Here is a 15,980-nt window from a genome sequence, read left to right on the forward strand (position 1 = left end):
CTGTCCTGGGGAGTGTTTGATGGGGGGACAGTGTAGAGGGAGCGGTACTCTGTATCTAACCCCGTGCTGTCCCTGTCCTGGGGAGTGTTTGATGGGGGGACAGTGTAGAGGGAGCTTTACTCTGTATCTAACCCCGTGCTGTCCCTGTCCTGGGGAGTGTTTGATGGGGGACAGTGTAGAGGGAGATTTACTCTGTATCTAACCCCGTGCTGTCCCTGTCCTGGGGAGTGTTTGATGGGGGGACAGTGTAGAGGGAGCGGTACTCTGTATCTAACCCCGTGCTGTCCCTGTCCTGGGGAGTGTTTGATGGGGGGACAGTGTAGAGGGAGCTTTATTCTGTATCTAACCCCGTGCTGTCCCTGTCCTGGGGAGTGTTTGATGGGGGGGACAGTGTAAAGGGAGCTGTACTTGGTATCTAACCGCTTGCTGTCCCTGTCCTGGGGAGTGTTTGATGGGGGGGACAGTGTAGAGGGAGCTTTACTCTGTATCTAACCCCGTGCTGTCCCTGTCCTGGGGAGTGTTTGATAGGGGACAGTGTAGAGGGAGCGGTACTCTGTATCTAACCCCGTGCTGTCCCTGTCCTGGGGAGTGTTTGATGGGGGGACAGTGTAGAGGGAGCGGTACTCTGTATCTAACCCCGTGCTGTCCCTGTCCTGTGGAGTGTTTGATGGGGGGACAGTGTAGAGGGAGCTTTACTCTGTATCTAACCCCGTGCTGTCCCTGTCCTGGGGAGTGTTTGATGGGGGGGACAGTGTAGAGGGAGCTTTACTCTGTATCTATCCCCGTGCTGTCGCTGTCCTGGGGAGTGTTTGATGGGGGACAGTGTAGAGGGAGCTTTACTCTGTATCTAACCCCGTGCTGTCCCTGTCCTGGGGAGTGTTTGATGGGGGACAGTGTAGAGGGAGATTTACTCTGTATCTAACCCCGTGCTGTCCCTGTCCTGGGGAGTGTTTGATGGGGGGGACAGTGTAGAGGGAGATTTACTCTGTATCTAACCCCGTGCTGTCCCTGTCCTGGGGAGTGTTTGATGGGGGACAGTGTAGAGGGAGCTTTACTCGGTATCTAACCCCGTGCTGTCCCTGTCCTGGGGAGTGTTTGATGGGGGTCTGTGTAGAGGGAGCTTTACTCTATATCTAACCTTGTGCTGTCCCTGTCCCGGGGGGAGTGTTTGATGGAGGACTGTGTAGAGGGAGCTTTACTCGGTATCTAACCCCGTGTTGTCCCTGTCCTGGGGAATGTTTGAATGGGGGTCAGTGTACAGGGAGCTTTACTCTGTATCTAACCCCGTGCTGTCCCTGTCCTGGGGAGTGTTTGATGGGGGGACAGTGTAGAGGGAGCTTTACTCTGTATCGAACCCCGTGCTGTCCCTGTCCTGGGGAGTGTTTGATGGGGGGGACAGTGTAGAGGGAGCTGTACTCTGTATCTAACCCCGTGCTGTCCCTGTCCTGGGGAGTGTTTGCTGGGGGACAGTGTAGAGGAAGCGGTACTCTGTATCTAACCCCGTGCTGTCCCTGTCCTGGGGAGTGTTTGATGGGGGGACAGTGTAGAGGGAGCGGTACTCTGTATCTAACCCCGTGCTGTCCCTGTCCTGGGGAGTGTTTGATAGGGGACAGTGTAGAGGGAGCGGTACTCTGTATCTAACCCCGTGCTGTCCCTGTCCTGGGGAGTGTTTGATGGGGGGACAGTGTAGAGGGAGCTTTACTCTGTATCTGACCCCGTGCTGTCCCTGTCCTGGGAAGTGTTTGATGGGGGGGGCCAGTGTAGAGGAAGCTTTACTCTGTATCTATCCCCGTGCTGTCCCTGTCCTGGGGAGTGTTTGATGGGGGACAGTGTAGAGGGAGCTTCACTCTGTATCTCACCCCGTGCTGTCCCTGTCCTGGGGAGTGTTTGCTGGGGGACAGTGTAGAGGAAGCGGTACTCTGTATCTAACCCCGTGCTGTCCCTGTCCTGGGGAGTGTTTGATGGGGGGACAGTGTAGAGGGAGCGGTACTCTGTATCTAACCCCGTGCTGTCCCTGTCCTGGGGAGTGTTTGATGGGGGGACAGTGTAGAGGGAGCTTTACTCTGTATCTAACCCCGTGCTGTCCCTGTCCTGGGGAGTGTTTGATAGGGGACAGTGTAGAGGGAGCGGTACTCTGTATCTAACCCCGTGCTGTCCCTGTCCTGGGGAGTGTTTGATGGGGGGACAGTGTAGAGGGAGCTTTACTCTGTATCTGACCCCGTGCTGTCCCTGTCCTGGGAAGTGTTTGATGGGGGGGGCCAGTGTAGAGGAAGCTTTACTCTGTATCTATCCCCGTGCTGTCCCTGTCCTGGGGAGTGTTTGATGGGGGACAGTGTAGAGGGAGCTTCACTCTGTATCTCACCCCGTGCTGTCCCTGTCCTGGGGAGTGTTTGATGGGGGACAATGTAGAGGGAGCGGTACTCTGTATCTAACCCCGTGCTGTCCCTGTCCTGGGGAGTGTTTGATGGAGGACAGTGTAGAGGGAGCTGTACTCTGTATCTACCCCCATGCTGTCCCTGTCCTGGGGAGTGTTTGATGGGGGAGACAGTGTAGAGGGAGCTGTACTCGGTATCTAACCCCGTGCTGTCCCTGTCCTAGGGAGTGTTTGATGGGGGGGACAGTGTAGAGGGAGCTGTACTCGGTATCTAACCCCGTGCTGTCCCTGTCCTCGGGAGTGTTTGATGGGGGGGACAGTGTAGAGGGAGCTTTACTCTGTATCTCACCCCGTGCTGTCCCTGTCCTGGGGAGTGTTTGATAGGGGGGGACAGTGTAGAGGGAGCTGTACTCGGTATCTAACCCCGTGCTGTCCCTGTCCTAGGGAGTGTTTGATGGTGGGGACAGTGTAGAGGGAGCTGTACTCAGTATCTAACCCCGTGTTGTCCCTGTCCTGGGGAGTGTTTGATGAGGGGGACAGTGCAGAGGGAGCTTTACTCTGTATCTCACCCCGTGCTGTCCCTGTCCTGGCGAGTGTTTGATGGGGGGACAGTGTAGAGGGAGCTGTACTCGGTATCTACCCCGTGCTGTCCCTGTCCTGGGGAGTGTTTGATGGGGGGACAGTGTAGAGGGAGCTGTACTCGGTATCTACCCCGTGCTGTCCCTGTCCTGGGGAGTGTTTGATGGGGGGACAGTGTAGAGGGAGCGGTACTCGGTATCTACCCCGTGCTGTCCCTGTCCTGGGGAGTGTTTGATGGGGGGACAGTGTAGAGGGAGATTTACTCTGTATCTAACCCCGTGCTGTCCCTGTCCTGGGGAGTGTTTGATGGGGGACAGTGTAGAGGGAGCTTTACTCTATATCTAACCTTGTGCTGTCCCTGTCCCGGGGGGAGTGTTTGATGGAGGACTGTGTAGAGGGAGCTTTACTCGGTATCTAACCCCGTGTTGTCCCTGTCCTGGGGAATGTTTGAATGGGGGACAGTGTAGAGGGAGCTTTACTCTGTATCTAACCCCGTGCTGTCCCTGTCCTGGGGAGTGTTTGATGAGGGGGACAGTGCAGAGGGAGCTTTACTCTGTATCTCACCCCGTGCTGTCCCTGTCCTGGGGAGTGTTTGATGGGGGGACAGTGTAGAGGGAGCTGTACTCGGTATCTACCCCGTGCTGTCCCTGTCCTGGGGAGTGTTTGATGGGGGGACAGTGTAGAAGGAGCTGTACTCGGTATCTACCCCGTGCTGTCCCTGTCCTGGGGAGTGTTTGATGGGGGGACAGTGTAGAGGGAGCGGTACTCGGTATCTACCCCGTGCTGTCCCTGTCCTGGGGAGTGTTTGATGGGGGGACAGTGTAGAGGGAGATTTACTCTGTATCTAACCCCGTGCTGTCCCTGTCCTGGGGAGTGTTTGATGGGGGACAGTGTAGAGGGAGCTTTACTCTATATCTAACCTTGTGCTGTCCCTGTCCCGGGGGGAGTGTTTGATGGAGGACTGTGTAGAGGGAGCTTTACTCGGTATCTAACCCCGTGTTGTCCCTGTCCTGGGGAATGTTTGAATGGGGGACAGTGTAGAGGGAGCTTTACTCTGTATCTAACCCCGTGCTGTCCCTGTCCTGGGGAGTGTTTGCTGGGGGACAGTGTAGAGGAAGCGGTACTCTGTATCTAACCCCGTGCTGTCCCTGTCCTGGGGAGTGTTTGATGGGGGGACAGTGTAGAGGGAGCGGTACTCTGTATCTAACCCCGTGCTGTCCCTGTCCTGGGGAGTGTTTGATGGGGGACTGTGTAGAGGGAGATTTACTCTGTATCTAACCCCGTGCTGTCCCTGTCCTGGGGAGTGTTTGATGGGGGGACAGTGTAGAGGGAGCTTTACTCTGTATCTAACCCCGTGCTGTCCCTGTCCTGGGGAGTGTTTGATGGGGGGGACAGTGTAGAGGGAGCTGTACTCTGTATCTGTCCCTGTCCTGGGGAGTGTTTGATGGGGGGGACAGTGTAAAGGGAGCTGTACTTGGTATCTAACCGCTTGCTGTCCTTGTCCTGGGGAGTGTTTGATGGGGGGGACAGTGTAGAGGGAACTTTACTCTGTATCTAACCCCGTGCTGTCCCTGTCCTGGGGAGTGTTTGCTGGGGGACAGTGTAGAGGGAGCGGTACTCTGTATCTAACCCCATGCTGTTCCTGTCCTGGGGAGTGTTTGATGGGGGGACAGTGTAGAGGGAGCGGTACTCTGTATCTAACCCCGTGCTGTCCCTGTCCTGGGGAGTGTTTGATAGGGGACAGTGTAGAGGGAGCGGTACTCTGTATCTAACCCCGTGCTGTCCCTGTCCTGGGGAGTGTTTGATGGGGGGGTGCAGTGTAGAGGGAGCTTTACTCTGTATCTATCCCCGTGCTATCCCTGTCCTGGGGAGTGTTTGATGGGGGACAGTGTAGAGGGAGCTTTACTCTGTATCTAACCCCGTGCTGTCCCTGTCCTGGGGAGTGTTTGATGGGGGACAGTGTAGAGGGAGATTTACTCTGTATCTAACCCCGTGCTGTCCCTGTCCTGGGGAGTGTTTGATGGGGGGGACAGTGTAGAGGGAGATTTACTCTGTATCTAACCCCGTGCTGTCCCTGTCCTGGGGAGTGTTTGATGGAGGACTGTGTAGAGGGAGCTTTACTCGGTATCTAACCCCGTGTTGTCCCTGTCCTGGGGAATGTTTGAATGGGGGACAGTGTACAGGGAGCTTTACTCTGTATCTAACCCCGTGCTGTCCCTGTCCTGGGGAGTGTTTGATGGGGGGACAGTGTAGAGGGAGCTTTACTCTGTATCTAACCCCGTGCTGTCCCTTTCCTGGGGAGTGTTTGATGGGGGGGACAGTGTAGAGGGAGCTGTACTCTGTATCTACCCCTGTGCTGTCCCTGTCCTGGGGAGTGTTTGATGGGGGGGACAGTGTAGAGGGAGCTGTACTTGGTATCTAACCGCTTGCTGTCCCTGTCCTGGGGAGTGTTTGATGGGGGGGACAGTGTAGAGGGAGCTTTACTCTGTATCTAACCCCGTGCTGTCCCTGTCCTGGGGAGTGTTTGCTGGGGGACAGTGTAGAGGAAGCGGTACTCTGTATCTAACCCCGTGCTGTCCCTGTCCTGGGGAGTGTTTGATGGGGGGACAGTGTAGAGGGAGCGGTACTCTGTATCTAACCCCGTGCTGTCCCTGTCCTGGGGAGTGTTTGATGGGGGGACAGTGTAGAGGGAGCGGTACTCTGTATCTAACCCCGTGCTGTCCCTGTCCTGGGGAGTGTTTGATGGGGGGGACAGTGTAGAGGGAGCTGTACTCGGTATCTAACCCCGTGCTGTCCCTGTCCTAGGGAGTGTTTGATGGGGGGGACAGTGTAGACGGAGCTGTACTCGGTATCTAACCCCGTGCTGTCCCTGTCCTAGGGAGTGTTTGATGGGGGGGACAGTGTAGAGGGAGCTGTACTCGGTATCTCACCCCGTGCTGTCCCTGTCCTGGGGAGTGTTTGATAGGGGGGACAGTGTAGAGGGAGCTGTACTCGGTATCTAACCCCGTGCTGTCCCTGTCCTAGGGAGTGTTTGATGGTGGGGACAGTGTAGAGGGAGCTGTACTCAGTATCTAACCCCATGCTGTCCCTGTCCTAGGGAGTGTTTGATGAGGGGGACAGTGCAGAGGGAGCTTTACTCTGTATCTCACCCCGTGCTGTCCCTGTCCTGGGGTGTGTTTGATGGGGGGACAGTGTAGAGGGAGCTGTACTCGGTATCTACCCCGTGCTGTCCCTGTCCTGGGGAGTGTTTGATGGGGGGGACAGTGTAGAGGGAGCTTTACTCTGTATCTAACCCCGTGCTGTCCCTGTCCTGGGGAGTGTTTGATGGGGGACAGTGTAGAGGGAGCTTTACTCTGTATCTAACCCCATGCTGTCCCTGTCCTGGGGAGTGTTTGATGGGGGACAGTGTAGAGGGAGCTTTACTCTGTATCTAACCCCGTGCTGTCCCTGTCCTGGGGAGTGTTTGATGGGGGGGACAGTGTAGAGGGAGCTTTACTCTGTATCTAACCCCGTGCTGTCCCTGTCCTGGGGAGTGTTTGATGGGGACAGTGCAGAGGGAGCTTTACTCTGTATCTAACCCCGTGCTGTCCTTGTCCTGGGAGTGTTTGATGGGGGACAGTGTAGTGGGAGCTTTACTCTGTATCTAACCCCGTGCTGTCCCTGTCCTAGGAGTGTTTGATGGGGGACAGTGTAGAGGGAGCTTTACTCTGTATCTACCCCCGTGCTGTCCCTGTCCTGGGGAGTGTTTGATGGGGGACAGTGTAGAGGGAGCTGTACTCGGTATCTACCCCCGTGCTGTCCCTGTCCTGGGGAGTGTTTGATGGGGGACAGTGTAGAGGGAGCTTTACTCTGTATCTAACCCCGTGCTGTCCCTGTCCTGGGGAGTGTTTGATGGGGGGACAGTGTAGAGGGAGCTTTACTCTGTATCTAACCCCGTGCTGTCCCTGTCCTGGGGAGTGTTTGATGGGGGACAGTGTAGAGGGAGCTGTACTCTTTATCTACCCCCGTGCTGCCCCTGTCCTGGGGAGTGTTTGATGGGGGACAGTGTAGAGGGAGCGTTACTCTGTATCTAACCCCGTGCTGTCCCTGTCCTGGGGAGTGTTTGATGGGGGACAGTGTAGAGGGAGCTACCCCGTGCTGTCCCTGTCCTGGGGAGTGTTTTATTGGGGGACAGTGTAGAGGGAGCTTTACTCTGTATCTAACCCCGTGCTGTCCCTGTCCTGGGGAGTGTTTGATGGGGGACAGTGTAGAGGGAGCTTTACTCTGTATCTAACCCCGTGCTGTCCCTGTCCTGGGGAGTGTTTTATTGGGGGACAGTGTAGAGGGAGCTTTACTCTGTATCTAACCCCGTGCTGTCCCTGTCCTGGGGAGTGTTTGATGGGGGACAGTGTAGAGGGAGCTTTACTCTGTATCTAACCCCGTGCTGTCCCTGTCCTGGGGAGTGTTTGATGGGGGACAGTGTAGAGGGAGCGTTACTCGGTATCTACCCCCGTGCTGTCCCTGTCCTGGGGAGTGTTTGATGGGGGGGACAGTGTAGAGGGAGCTACCCCGTGCTGTCCTGAGTGTATGAGTCTTGGCGACAGGCGCCAATTGCCTGAGCTCCTCTCATCCTGAAGCACAAACATCATTCTGGAAGGGACTGTGTGGACGGCTGCGGCTGCTCGTTTTCCAGGAAGGACTTGTGTCCGTGGGCTCAGAGACCTGGGGTCCTTTGCACTTTGCGAAAGAAAATCATTATGTAAGTGACGAAATGTCAGTCGAGACAATCTGTGAAGTGTTTTTCTCCTGACTCAGTGTCTAAGCCAACATCAGCCCAAAGGGCATCTTTGTTGGTGTTCGCCCTCGCTCTGTTCTCAGACAGAGAGCCCAGTCACAGTGCGGTTAGAGTCCAGGAGCTGTCCTGACACGCGATCAGCATCACGAACAATGGCAGTTTCCGACAGCGAGTCCCTCTTTAAAACGCCTGCGGATATCAAATGATCAGGGATGTCCTGTTCTGACCTAAGCACCATTTGATCCCTCAATCGTGTGCTGGCTCTCTGTGAAAGAGCTGGGCAGTTTATCCCTTGCACAATTCCTTCTTGACTGCTTCCGCCACCAACCTGTCATGGCAGTGTGTTCCAGCGTTTAAAAAGCCAGTCACCTCACATCCTGTCTGGGCCCTTTGCCAGTCACCTGAGCTCCCTGTCCGTCTCGTTAAGGACTCTTCCTGGGAACACGTCCTCCTCCAGTTGAAACGGAAGACCCTCGTTCAAATCACCACCTTCAAATTGCATTTGAACCTGTTTTCGGAAGGTTCCCTCTGCTAACCCCTGGGGTAAAGGACCTCTCCCTCTGAGAAAGTTAGCTGGACAAGTTGGACCATCGGAAATAGGAGCAGGTCTGGGCCCGATCTGCCAGTCAGCAGGATCGTTGGCTGATCCGACACTCCCAGGTCCACGTTCCCACTGGTATCCCCGGAATCTGTCTACCTCAGCCTTAAACATACACACGGGGTCAGCCCCCACACCTCTCCGAGGCAAGGCGTTCCGGAGAGTGTCAAACCTTTTGAGGGAGAAAAATTCCTCTTCATCGGGCCTGTAGACCGTGGAGCTTCGAAGAATGGGGTACTCTTACTGAAACAAGCAAGACTCTGTGGGGCATGATAGAGCAAGTGCTGGGAGGATGTCTGGGAGGTTTGAGTTAAGGGGGAGGGGGTCAGTGCAAGGATAGGAGGTCTCCCTATTAACTCGGAGAGCAGGAGAGTTATTTTCTGCGGTTCATTGTTGGAATCCTTCCCCCCCCCCCCCCCCCCCCCCCCCGCCCCAAGAGAATGCGAGAGACTGAATTCACTCATGGATGAGTTCGGCAACGAGGTGGAGTACCAAGGGATTTAGGGAAGACGAGAGCCTCGAGTTGAGAGCTCAAGCAGGTTGTCTGACTGAAATACTGGGAGCAGAGTTGTGGGCCTCTTCTCTCGGTATGCATTTGCTCCATCAGACCACTCCAGGATTTTGAAAGCCTCTGTTGGAGCTCCATCCAACCTTCTCCCGTATTTGTAGAGCTGTAGACTTATACGGCACGGAAACAAACCCGTCGGTCCAAACTCTCAACACCAGCCAGATATCCTGAATTAACCCAGTCCCATTTGCCAGCATTTGGCCCATATCCATCTCAACCCTTCCTTCTCATCCCCAGGTACTGCTTCTGCCTGATTACAGTTGGTGAGGGGGGGGGGCGGGTACAGTCACTCTGCCTGTGTGAGTGGAATTGGGTACAGTTGCTCTGTGTCAGCAGGGGGCGGGTACAGACAAGATCTGTGTCAGTGGGGGTGGGGTGTACAGTCGCTCTGCCTGCGTCAGCGGGGGGTGGGGTGTACAGTCGCTCTGCCTGCGTCAGCGGGGGGTGGGGTGTACAGTTGCTCTGCCTGCGTCAGCAGGGGGTGGGGGTGTACAGTCGCTCTGCCTGCGTCAGCAGGGGGTGGGGGTGTACAGTCGCTCTGCCTGCGTCAGCAGGGGGTGGGGGTGTACAGTCGCTCTGCCTGCGTCAGCAGGGGGTGGGGGTGTACAGTCGCTCTGCCTGCGTCAGCGGGGGATGGGGGTGTACAGTCGCTCTGCCTGCGTCAGCGGGGGATGGGGGTGTACAGTCGCTCTGCCTGCGTCAGCGGGGGATGGGGGTGTACAGTCGCTCTGCCTGCGTCAGCGGGGGATGGGGGTGTACAGTCGCTCTGCCTGCGTCAGCGGGGGATGGGGGTGTACAGTCGCTCTGCCTGCGTCAGCGGGGGATGGGGGTGTACAGTCGCTCTGCCTGCGTCAGCGGGGGTGGGTGGGGGTACGGGCCAGCTGCTGATTTCCCTGCCCTCGCTGCGCCAATGCCTTTGGTCTCTCCAGTCCAGACTGTCCACCTGCGCAGGATCAGACCCCGCTATCGGAGGGCAGTGCGCTGGGAGGTCGCGTGTTGGTTCGGTGGTGAACAAGTTGAGATGCTTGGCTCGCTGGGCCCCTACTTAACCCCCCCCCCCCCCACCCCCACCCCCCCTCCCCGGGAGCAGAGTCACGTCATTCCCCCGCCCCACTTACAGATTAGATTAGATTACTTACAGTGTGGAAACAGGCCCTTCAGCCCAACAAGTCCACACCGACCCGCCGAAGCGTAACCCACCCATACCCCTACATTTACCCCTTTACCTAACACTACGGGCAATTTAGCATGGCCAATTCACCTGACCTGCACATCTTTGTGACTGTGGGAGGAAACCGGAGCCCCCGGAGGAAACCCACGCAGACACGGGGAGAATGTGCAAACTCCACACAGTCAGTCGCCTGAGTCGGGAATTACACTTGTCTACCGCAAGCTGGTTTGTTGGAGATCAGTGAGCTTTTGTAAGGCCATGGTTGCAGTGTGCGTTGACGGGAGCAGCCACCTCTCACATAGCTGTGGTCCTGTCCTCCAAGGGCAACACTCTGACCTTTGGCAGCTGAACCCCGTAACGTGGATAACATAGACCACACCCAATGGAGTATGGCAACACACAGACACCCTGACTGCTTCAACGAACCGGGGCAGTTTAGAAGTAAGGGGATTTGTGCCACGCAACTACTTCTGCTTCTCCTGTGACCCTGCGTGGCTGTGCAGTGATCCAGTTGGTGACTGCGCTGCTGAGGTACAACCCGCTCTTTTAGCTTTGTGCGAGCGATTGCACCCACAGTGAATTCCCACCAGGGTCGGTGCGTCCTGCAGGGCACGGGGGGGAAATGAGAGACCGCTGGGCCGTGTGTACTGGCTCCACACCTGCCCCCCCCTCAACCCCGCTCACAGCCGGTGGGCCGACACTACCAGCTGCCTGTTCCGCTCAACGTAACCTTCTTCCCCTCCCCCTTGTGATTTTCGCAGCCTGCTCGGGGTGGACAAGGTGATCAACTACGCCCTGAACGAGTGGCTGAACGACATCAGGAAGAACCAGCTGCCGGGAATCCTGGGAGGCGTGGGCCCCATGCATTCAGTGGTGCAGCTGTGTAAGTAGCAGGGGGGGGGGGGGGTGTGATCAGGAAGGGAGTGCGGATATTCCCCCCCCCCCCGGCCACCCCCCACTTCCCGCATCGCTCCTGATGGCACGTTGTGCCCGCCCCGCCCCAGCCGTCAGGTGCATGGGAGGCTGGCGAGGCCACACACAGTTGAATAGCCTCAAGGTGTGAATGTCGGCCATGGTCAGTGGGCTTCAGCCACAGGCCTGGTACTGCACTGAGACCCGGCTGGGAAAGTGCTGGCCCTGTCCTGGGGAGTGTTTGATAGGGGCACAGTGTAGAGGGAGCTTTATATCCCACCCGTTCCTGGGGGTGTTTGATCGGGGGGGACAGTGTAGAGGGAGCTGTACTCTATGACCCACCCGTTCCAGGGGGTGTTTGATCGGGGGGACAGTGTAGAGGGAGCTGTACTCTATGACCCACCCGTTCCAGGGGGTGTTTGATCGGGGGGACAGTGTAGAGGGAGCTGTACTCTATGACCCACCCGTTCCTGGGGGTGTTTGATCAGGGGGACAGTGTAGAGGGAGCTTTATATCCCACCCGTTCCTGGGGAGTGTTTGATCGGGGGGACAGTGTAGAGGGAGCTGTACTCTATGACCCACCCGTTCCAGGGGGTGTTTGATCGGGGGGACAGTGTAGAGGGAGCTGTACTCTATGACCCACCCGTTCCTGGGGGTGTTTGATCAGGGGGACAGTGTAGAGGGAGCTGTACTCTATGACCCACCCGTTCCTGGGGGTGTTTGATCAGGGGGACAGTGTAGAGGGAGCTGTACTCTATGACCCACCCGTTCCTGGGGGTGTTTGATCGGGGGGTCAGTGTAGAGGGAGCTGTACTCTATGACCCACCCGTTCCAGGGGGTGTTTGATCGGGGGGACAGTGTAGAGGGAGCTGTACTCTATGACCCACCCGTTCCTGGGGGTGTTTGATCAGGGGGACAGTGTAGAGGGAGCTGTACTCTATGACCCACCCGTTCCTGGGGGTGTTTGATCGGGGGGTCAGTGTAGAGGGAGCTGTACTCTATGACCCACCCGTTCCTGGGGGTGTTTGATCGGGGGGACAGTGTAGAGGGAGCTGTACTCTATGACCCACCCGTTCCTGGGGGTGTTTGATCGGGGGGACAGTGTAGAGGGAGCTGTACTCTATGACCCACCCGTTCCTGGGGGTGTTTGATCGGGGGGACAGTGTAGAGGGAGCTGTACTCTATGACCCACCCGTTCCTGGGGGTGTTTGATCGGGGGGACAGTGTAGAGGGAGCTGTACTCTATGACCCACCCGTTCCAGGGGGTGTTTGATCGGGGGGACAGTGTAGAGGGAGCTGTACTCTATGACCCACCCGTTCCTGCGGGTGTTTGATCGGGGGGACAGTGTAGAGGGAGCTGTACTCTATGACCCACCCGTTCCTGGGGGTGTTTGATCGGGGGGACAGTGTAGAGGGAGCTGTACTCTATGACCCACCCGTTCCTGGGGGTGTTTGATCGGGGGGACAGTGTAGAGGGAGCTGTACTCTATGACCCACCCGTTCCTGGGGGTGTTTGATCAGGGGGACAGTGTCGAGGGAGCTGTACTCTATGACCCACCCGTTCCTGGGGGTGTTTGATCGGGGGGACAGTGTAGAGGGAGCTGTACTCTATGACCCACCCGTTCCTGGGGTGTTTGATCAGGGGGACAGTGCCGCAGACCCTCCTGTTGTTTTGAGTTTGTTTCCAGAGCCTTTGTTGCTTGTTTCTCAGCTGCAGTAGCTGGCAGCAGTGCTGTGACTAACTGGCATCTCTGCTTGGGCACAGTTCACGGCCTCAGGGATCTCTTCTGGCTGCCAATTGAACAGTATCGGAAAGACGGGCGTATTATCCGGGGCCTGCAGCGAGGGGCTGCATCCTTTGGGACCTCCACCGCCTCTGCAGCTTTGGAGCTGAGCAACCGGCTGGTGCAGGCCATCCAGGTAAGCCTGTGTGCCGCGCCCCCCCCCCCCCCCCCCCCCGGATCGAATAGCTGTCCCACCCAATTCAGCCTGGCTGCGGGAATTGGCGCTTTTTGCAACCTCAGCTGGGCCGGGCTGCCGGCCTGGGAAGATTCAGCACGCGCTATCTCCCTGAGGTAAATGCCCCCTCCAATTCCGGCCTGTTTCCCACTGCCACTGAAGACGTCAGGGTCAGGTGGAAGTCCCTGGAACCTCCTGACGTATATGAAGACAGCAATCCCCTGCTTTTCGAAAGTTCGCTCTGTGTCCCTTTGTGTTTGCGAGAGACTGTACCTGTCTTTGTTCACCGGATAGAAATCTGCAGAGGATTTTCGCTTTCATGAGAAAGGGTTAAAAATCACCCTACACCAGGTTCGAGTCCACCTCATTTATTTGGAAGCACTACCTTTCGGGGCGCTGCTCCTTCAGGTGGTTGCAGAGAATGACATTGTAAAACTTAACAAACAATCCCGGTTTTTCTCAGTATATAATTTCAGTTACATCACACTGTAAACACTTGCGATAAATTCTGTGTCTTGCAATCTTATTCTCCACAACCCCCTGATGGAGGAGCAGCTCATGCTGCCCCATAAACCTGTTGGACTGTAACCTGGCGTTGTGTGATTTTTAACTTTGTCCACCCCCAGTCCAACACCGGCTCCTCCACATCATGAGAAAGGGTGGATTTTTGTTCCCATACAAAATAACGCTTCTTCGCGTTAACGCCATTCCGGATTCCGAAAGGTTTCACAGGAACCGCCCTACTTTCGGATAGCAGGGGGAATACCTATTTCTGTGTTGGAAGTCTTACCGAAACCGGGAATGGTGCTGGTGAGATCGCACCTGCAGCGCTGTGAGCAGTTTTGATTCGTATTTAAGGGAGGATATAATCTCATTGGAGGCCGTTCAAAGAAGATTCATTGGTGGGCGGCACGGTGGCACAGTGGTTAGCACCGCTGCCTCACAGCGCCAGAGACCCGGGTTCGATTCCCGCCTCAGGCGACTGACTGTGTGGAGTTTGCACATTCTCCCCCCCGTGTCTGCGTGGGGTTTCCTCCGGGTGCTCCGGTTTCCTCCCACAGTCCAAAGATGTGCAGGTTAGGCTGGATTGGCCGTGCTAAATTACCCGTAGTGTTAGGTTAGGGGTAAGGGTGGGTTGCGCTTTGGCGGCTCGGTGTGGACTTGTTGGGCCGAAGGGCCTGTTTCCAACACTGTAATCTAATCTAATCTTTGTACGGTGTTATAGAGTCATTGAGGTCTCCAGCGTGGAATCAGGCCTGATTTAAATCGCTCAGTTTTCACAATTTAAACTCGTCCCATTACTTGGGTTTGGTCCCTATCCCTCCATACCTATCCCATCCATCGAAATGATGGATTTTGCACTCACATCCACCACTCTGGCAGCCTGTTCCAGACACCCACCACCCTCTGTGTGAAACAATTACCCCTCCGGCCCCCTTTCGTATCTCTCGCCTCTCACCTTAAACCTATGCCCTCTCGTTTTAGACAGCCCCAGAACGGGGAATAGCTGTCAGCTGTCTACCTCATCCATGCCCCTCGTGATTTTATCGACCTTTGTAAGATCACCCCCTCAGTCTCCCCAGGAAGAGAGTACCCAGCCTATCCAACCTCTCCTCATAACTCAAACCTTCCAGTCCAGGTAACGACCAAGTAAATCTTTTCTGCACTCCTTCTAGTTTAATAATATCCTGTTGATAGTAGGGCAACCAAAGGTTAAAAAGATTGGGACAATACTCACTGGAGTTTAAAACAGCAAAAGGTGATCCAGTTGAAAAGTCAAGTATTCTTAAGGGGCTTGCCAGGAGAAATGCTGAGAGGATATTTCCCCTCATGGGGCAGTCTAGGACCAGAGGGCAGAGCCTCCGAATGCAGGGGTACCGACCTCAGACTGAGATGAGGAGGAATTCCTCCTCTCCAAAGGTTGTGAGTCTTTGGAACCTTTTGCCCCAGAGAGCTGGGATGGTCAGAGTCCCTGTGTATACTGAAGGCTGAGATAGCGTCCTTGTGTATACTGAAGGCCTAGATAGCGTCCTTGTGTATACTGAAGGCCGAGATAGCTTCCTCGTGTACACTGAAGGCCGAGATAGCGTCCTCGTGTATACTGAAGGCCGAGATAGCGTCCTCGTGTATACTGAAGGCCGAGATAGCGTCCTCGTGTATACTGAAGGCCGAGATAGCGTCCTCGTGTATACTGAAGGCCGAGATAGCGTCCTCATGTATACTGAAGGCCGAGATAGCGTCCTCGTGTATACTGAAGGCCGAGATAGAGTCCTCGTGTATACTGAAGGCCGAGATAGAGTCCTTGTGTATTCTGAAGGCCGAGATAGCGTCCTTGTGTATTCTGAAGGCCGAGATAGAGTCCTTGTGTATTCTGAAGGCCGAGATAGCGTCCTTGTGTATTCTGAAGGCCGAGAGAGAGTCCTCGTGTATACTGAAGGCCGAGATAGCGTCCTCGTGTATACTGAAGGCCGAGATAGCGTCCTCGTGTATACTGAAGGCCGAGATAGCGTCCTCGTGTATACTGAAGGCCGAGATAGCGTCCTCGTGTATACTGAAGGCCGAGATAGCGTCCTCGTGTATACTGAAGGCCGAGATAGATTCTTGATCAGGAGGGGAATCCGGGTTTATGGGCAGGAAAGTCGACGTATGATCAGCCATGATCCTACTGAATATGGGAGCAGGCTTGAGGGGCCGAATGGCCTTATGCTCAACGCCCAGTCGAGATTAGATTAGATTCCCTACTGGATGGAAACAGGCCATTCGGCCCAACAAATCCACACTGACCCTCTGAAGAGGAACCCACCCAGACTCATTCCCACTGCCCTATATTTACCCCTGACTAATGCAACTAACACTATGGGACAATTTAGCACGGCCAATCCACCCTAACCTGCACATCCCTGGGCACTATGGGACAATTTAGCACGGCCGATCCACCCTAACCTGCACATCCCTGGGCACTATGGGACAATTTAGCACGGCCAATCCACCCTAACCTGCACATCCCTGGGCACTATGGGACAATTTATCACGGCCAATCCACCC

The 15,980-nt window shown here is 55.8% G+C and overlaps 1 protein-coding gene across 1 annotated transcript in view; it reads left to right on the forward strand.

Annotated features, from left to right (window-relative positions):
* The window catches only part of atg2a (autophagy related 2A), a 210,814-nt gene that overhangs the window by 184,500 nt on the left and 10,334 nt on the right, over nt 1-15,980 (forward strand). The window contains exons 39-40 of the mRNA XM_087983599.1: nt 10,826-10,947; nt 12,742-12,896. Coding sequence (XP_087839725.1) covers nt 10,826-10,947; nt 12,742-12,896 — 277 coding nt within the window. The remainder of the gene's footprint in view (nt 1-10,825; nt 10,948-12,741; nt 12,897-15,980) is intronic.

This window comes from Chiloscyllium plagiosum, unplaced genomic scaffold (genome assembly GCF_037043375.1).
Source record: "Chiloscyllium plagiosum isolate Xiang-an unplaced genomic scaffold, Cpla_swu_hap1 HiC_scaffold_46, whole genome shotgun sequence".
NCBI lineage: Eukaryota > Metazoa > Chordata > Chondrichthyes > Orectolobiformes > Hemiscylliidae > Chiloscyllium > Chiloscyllium plagiosum.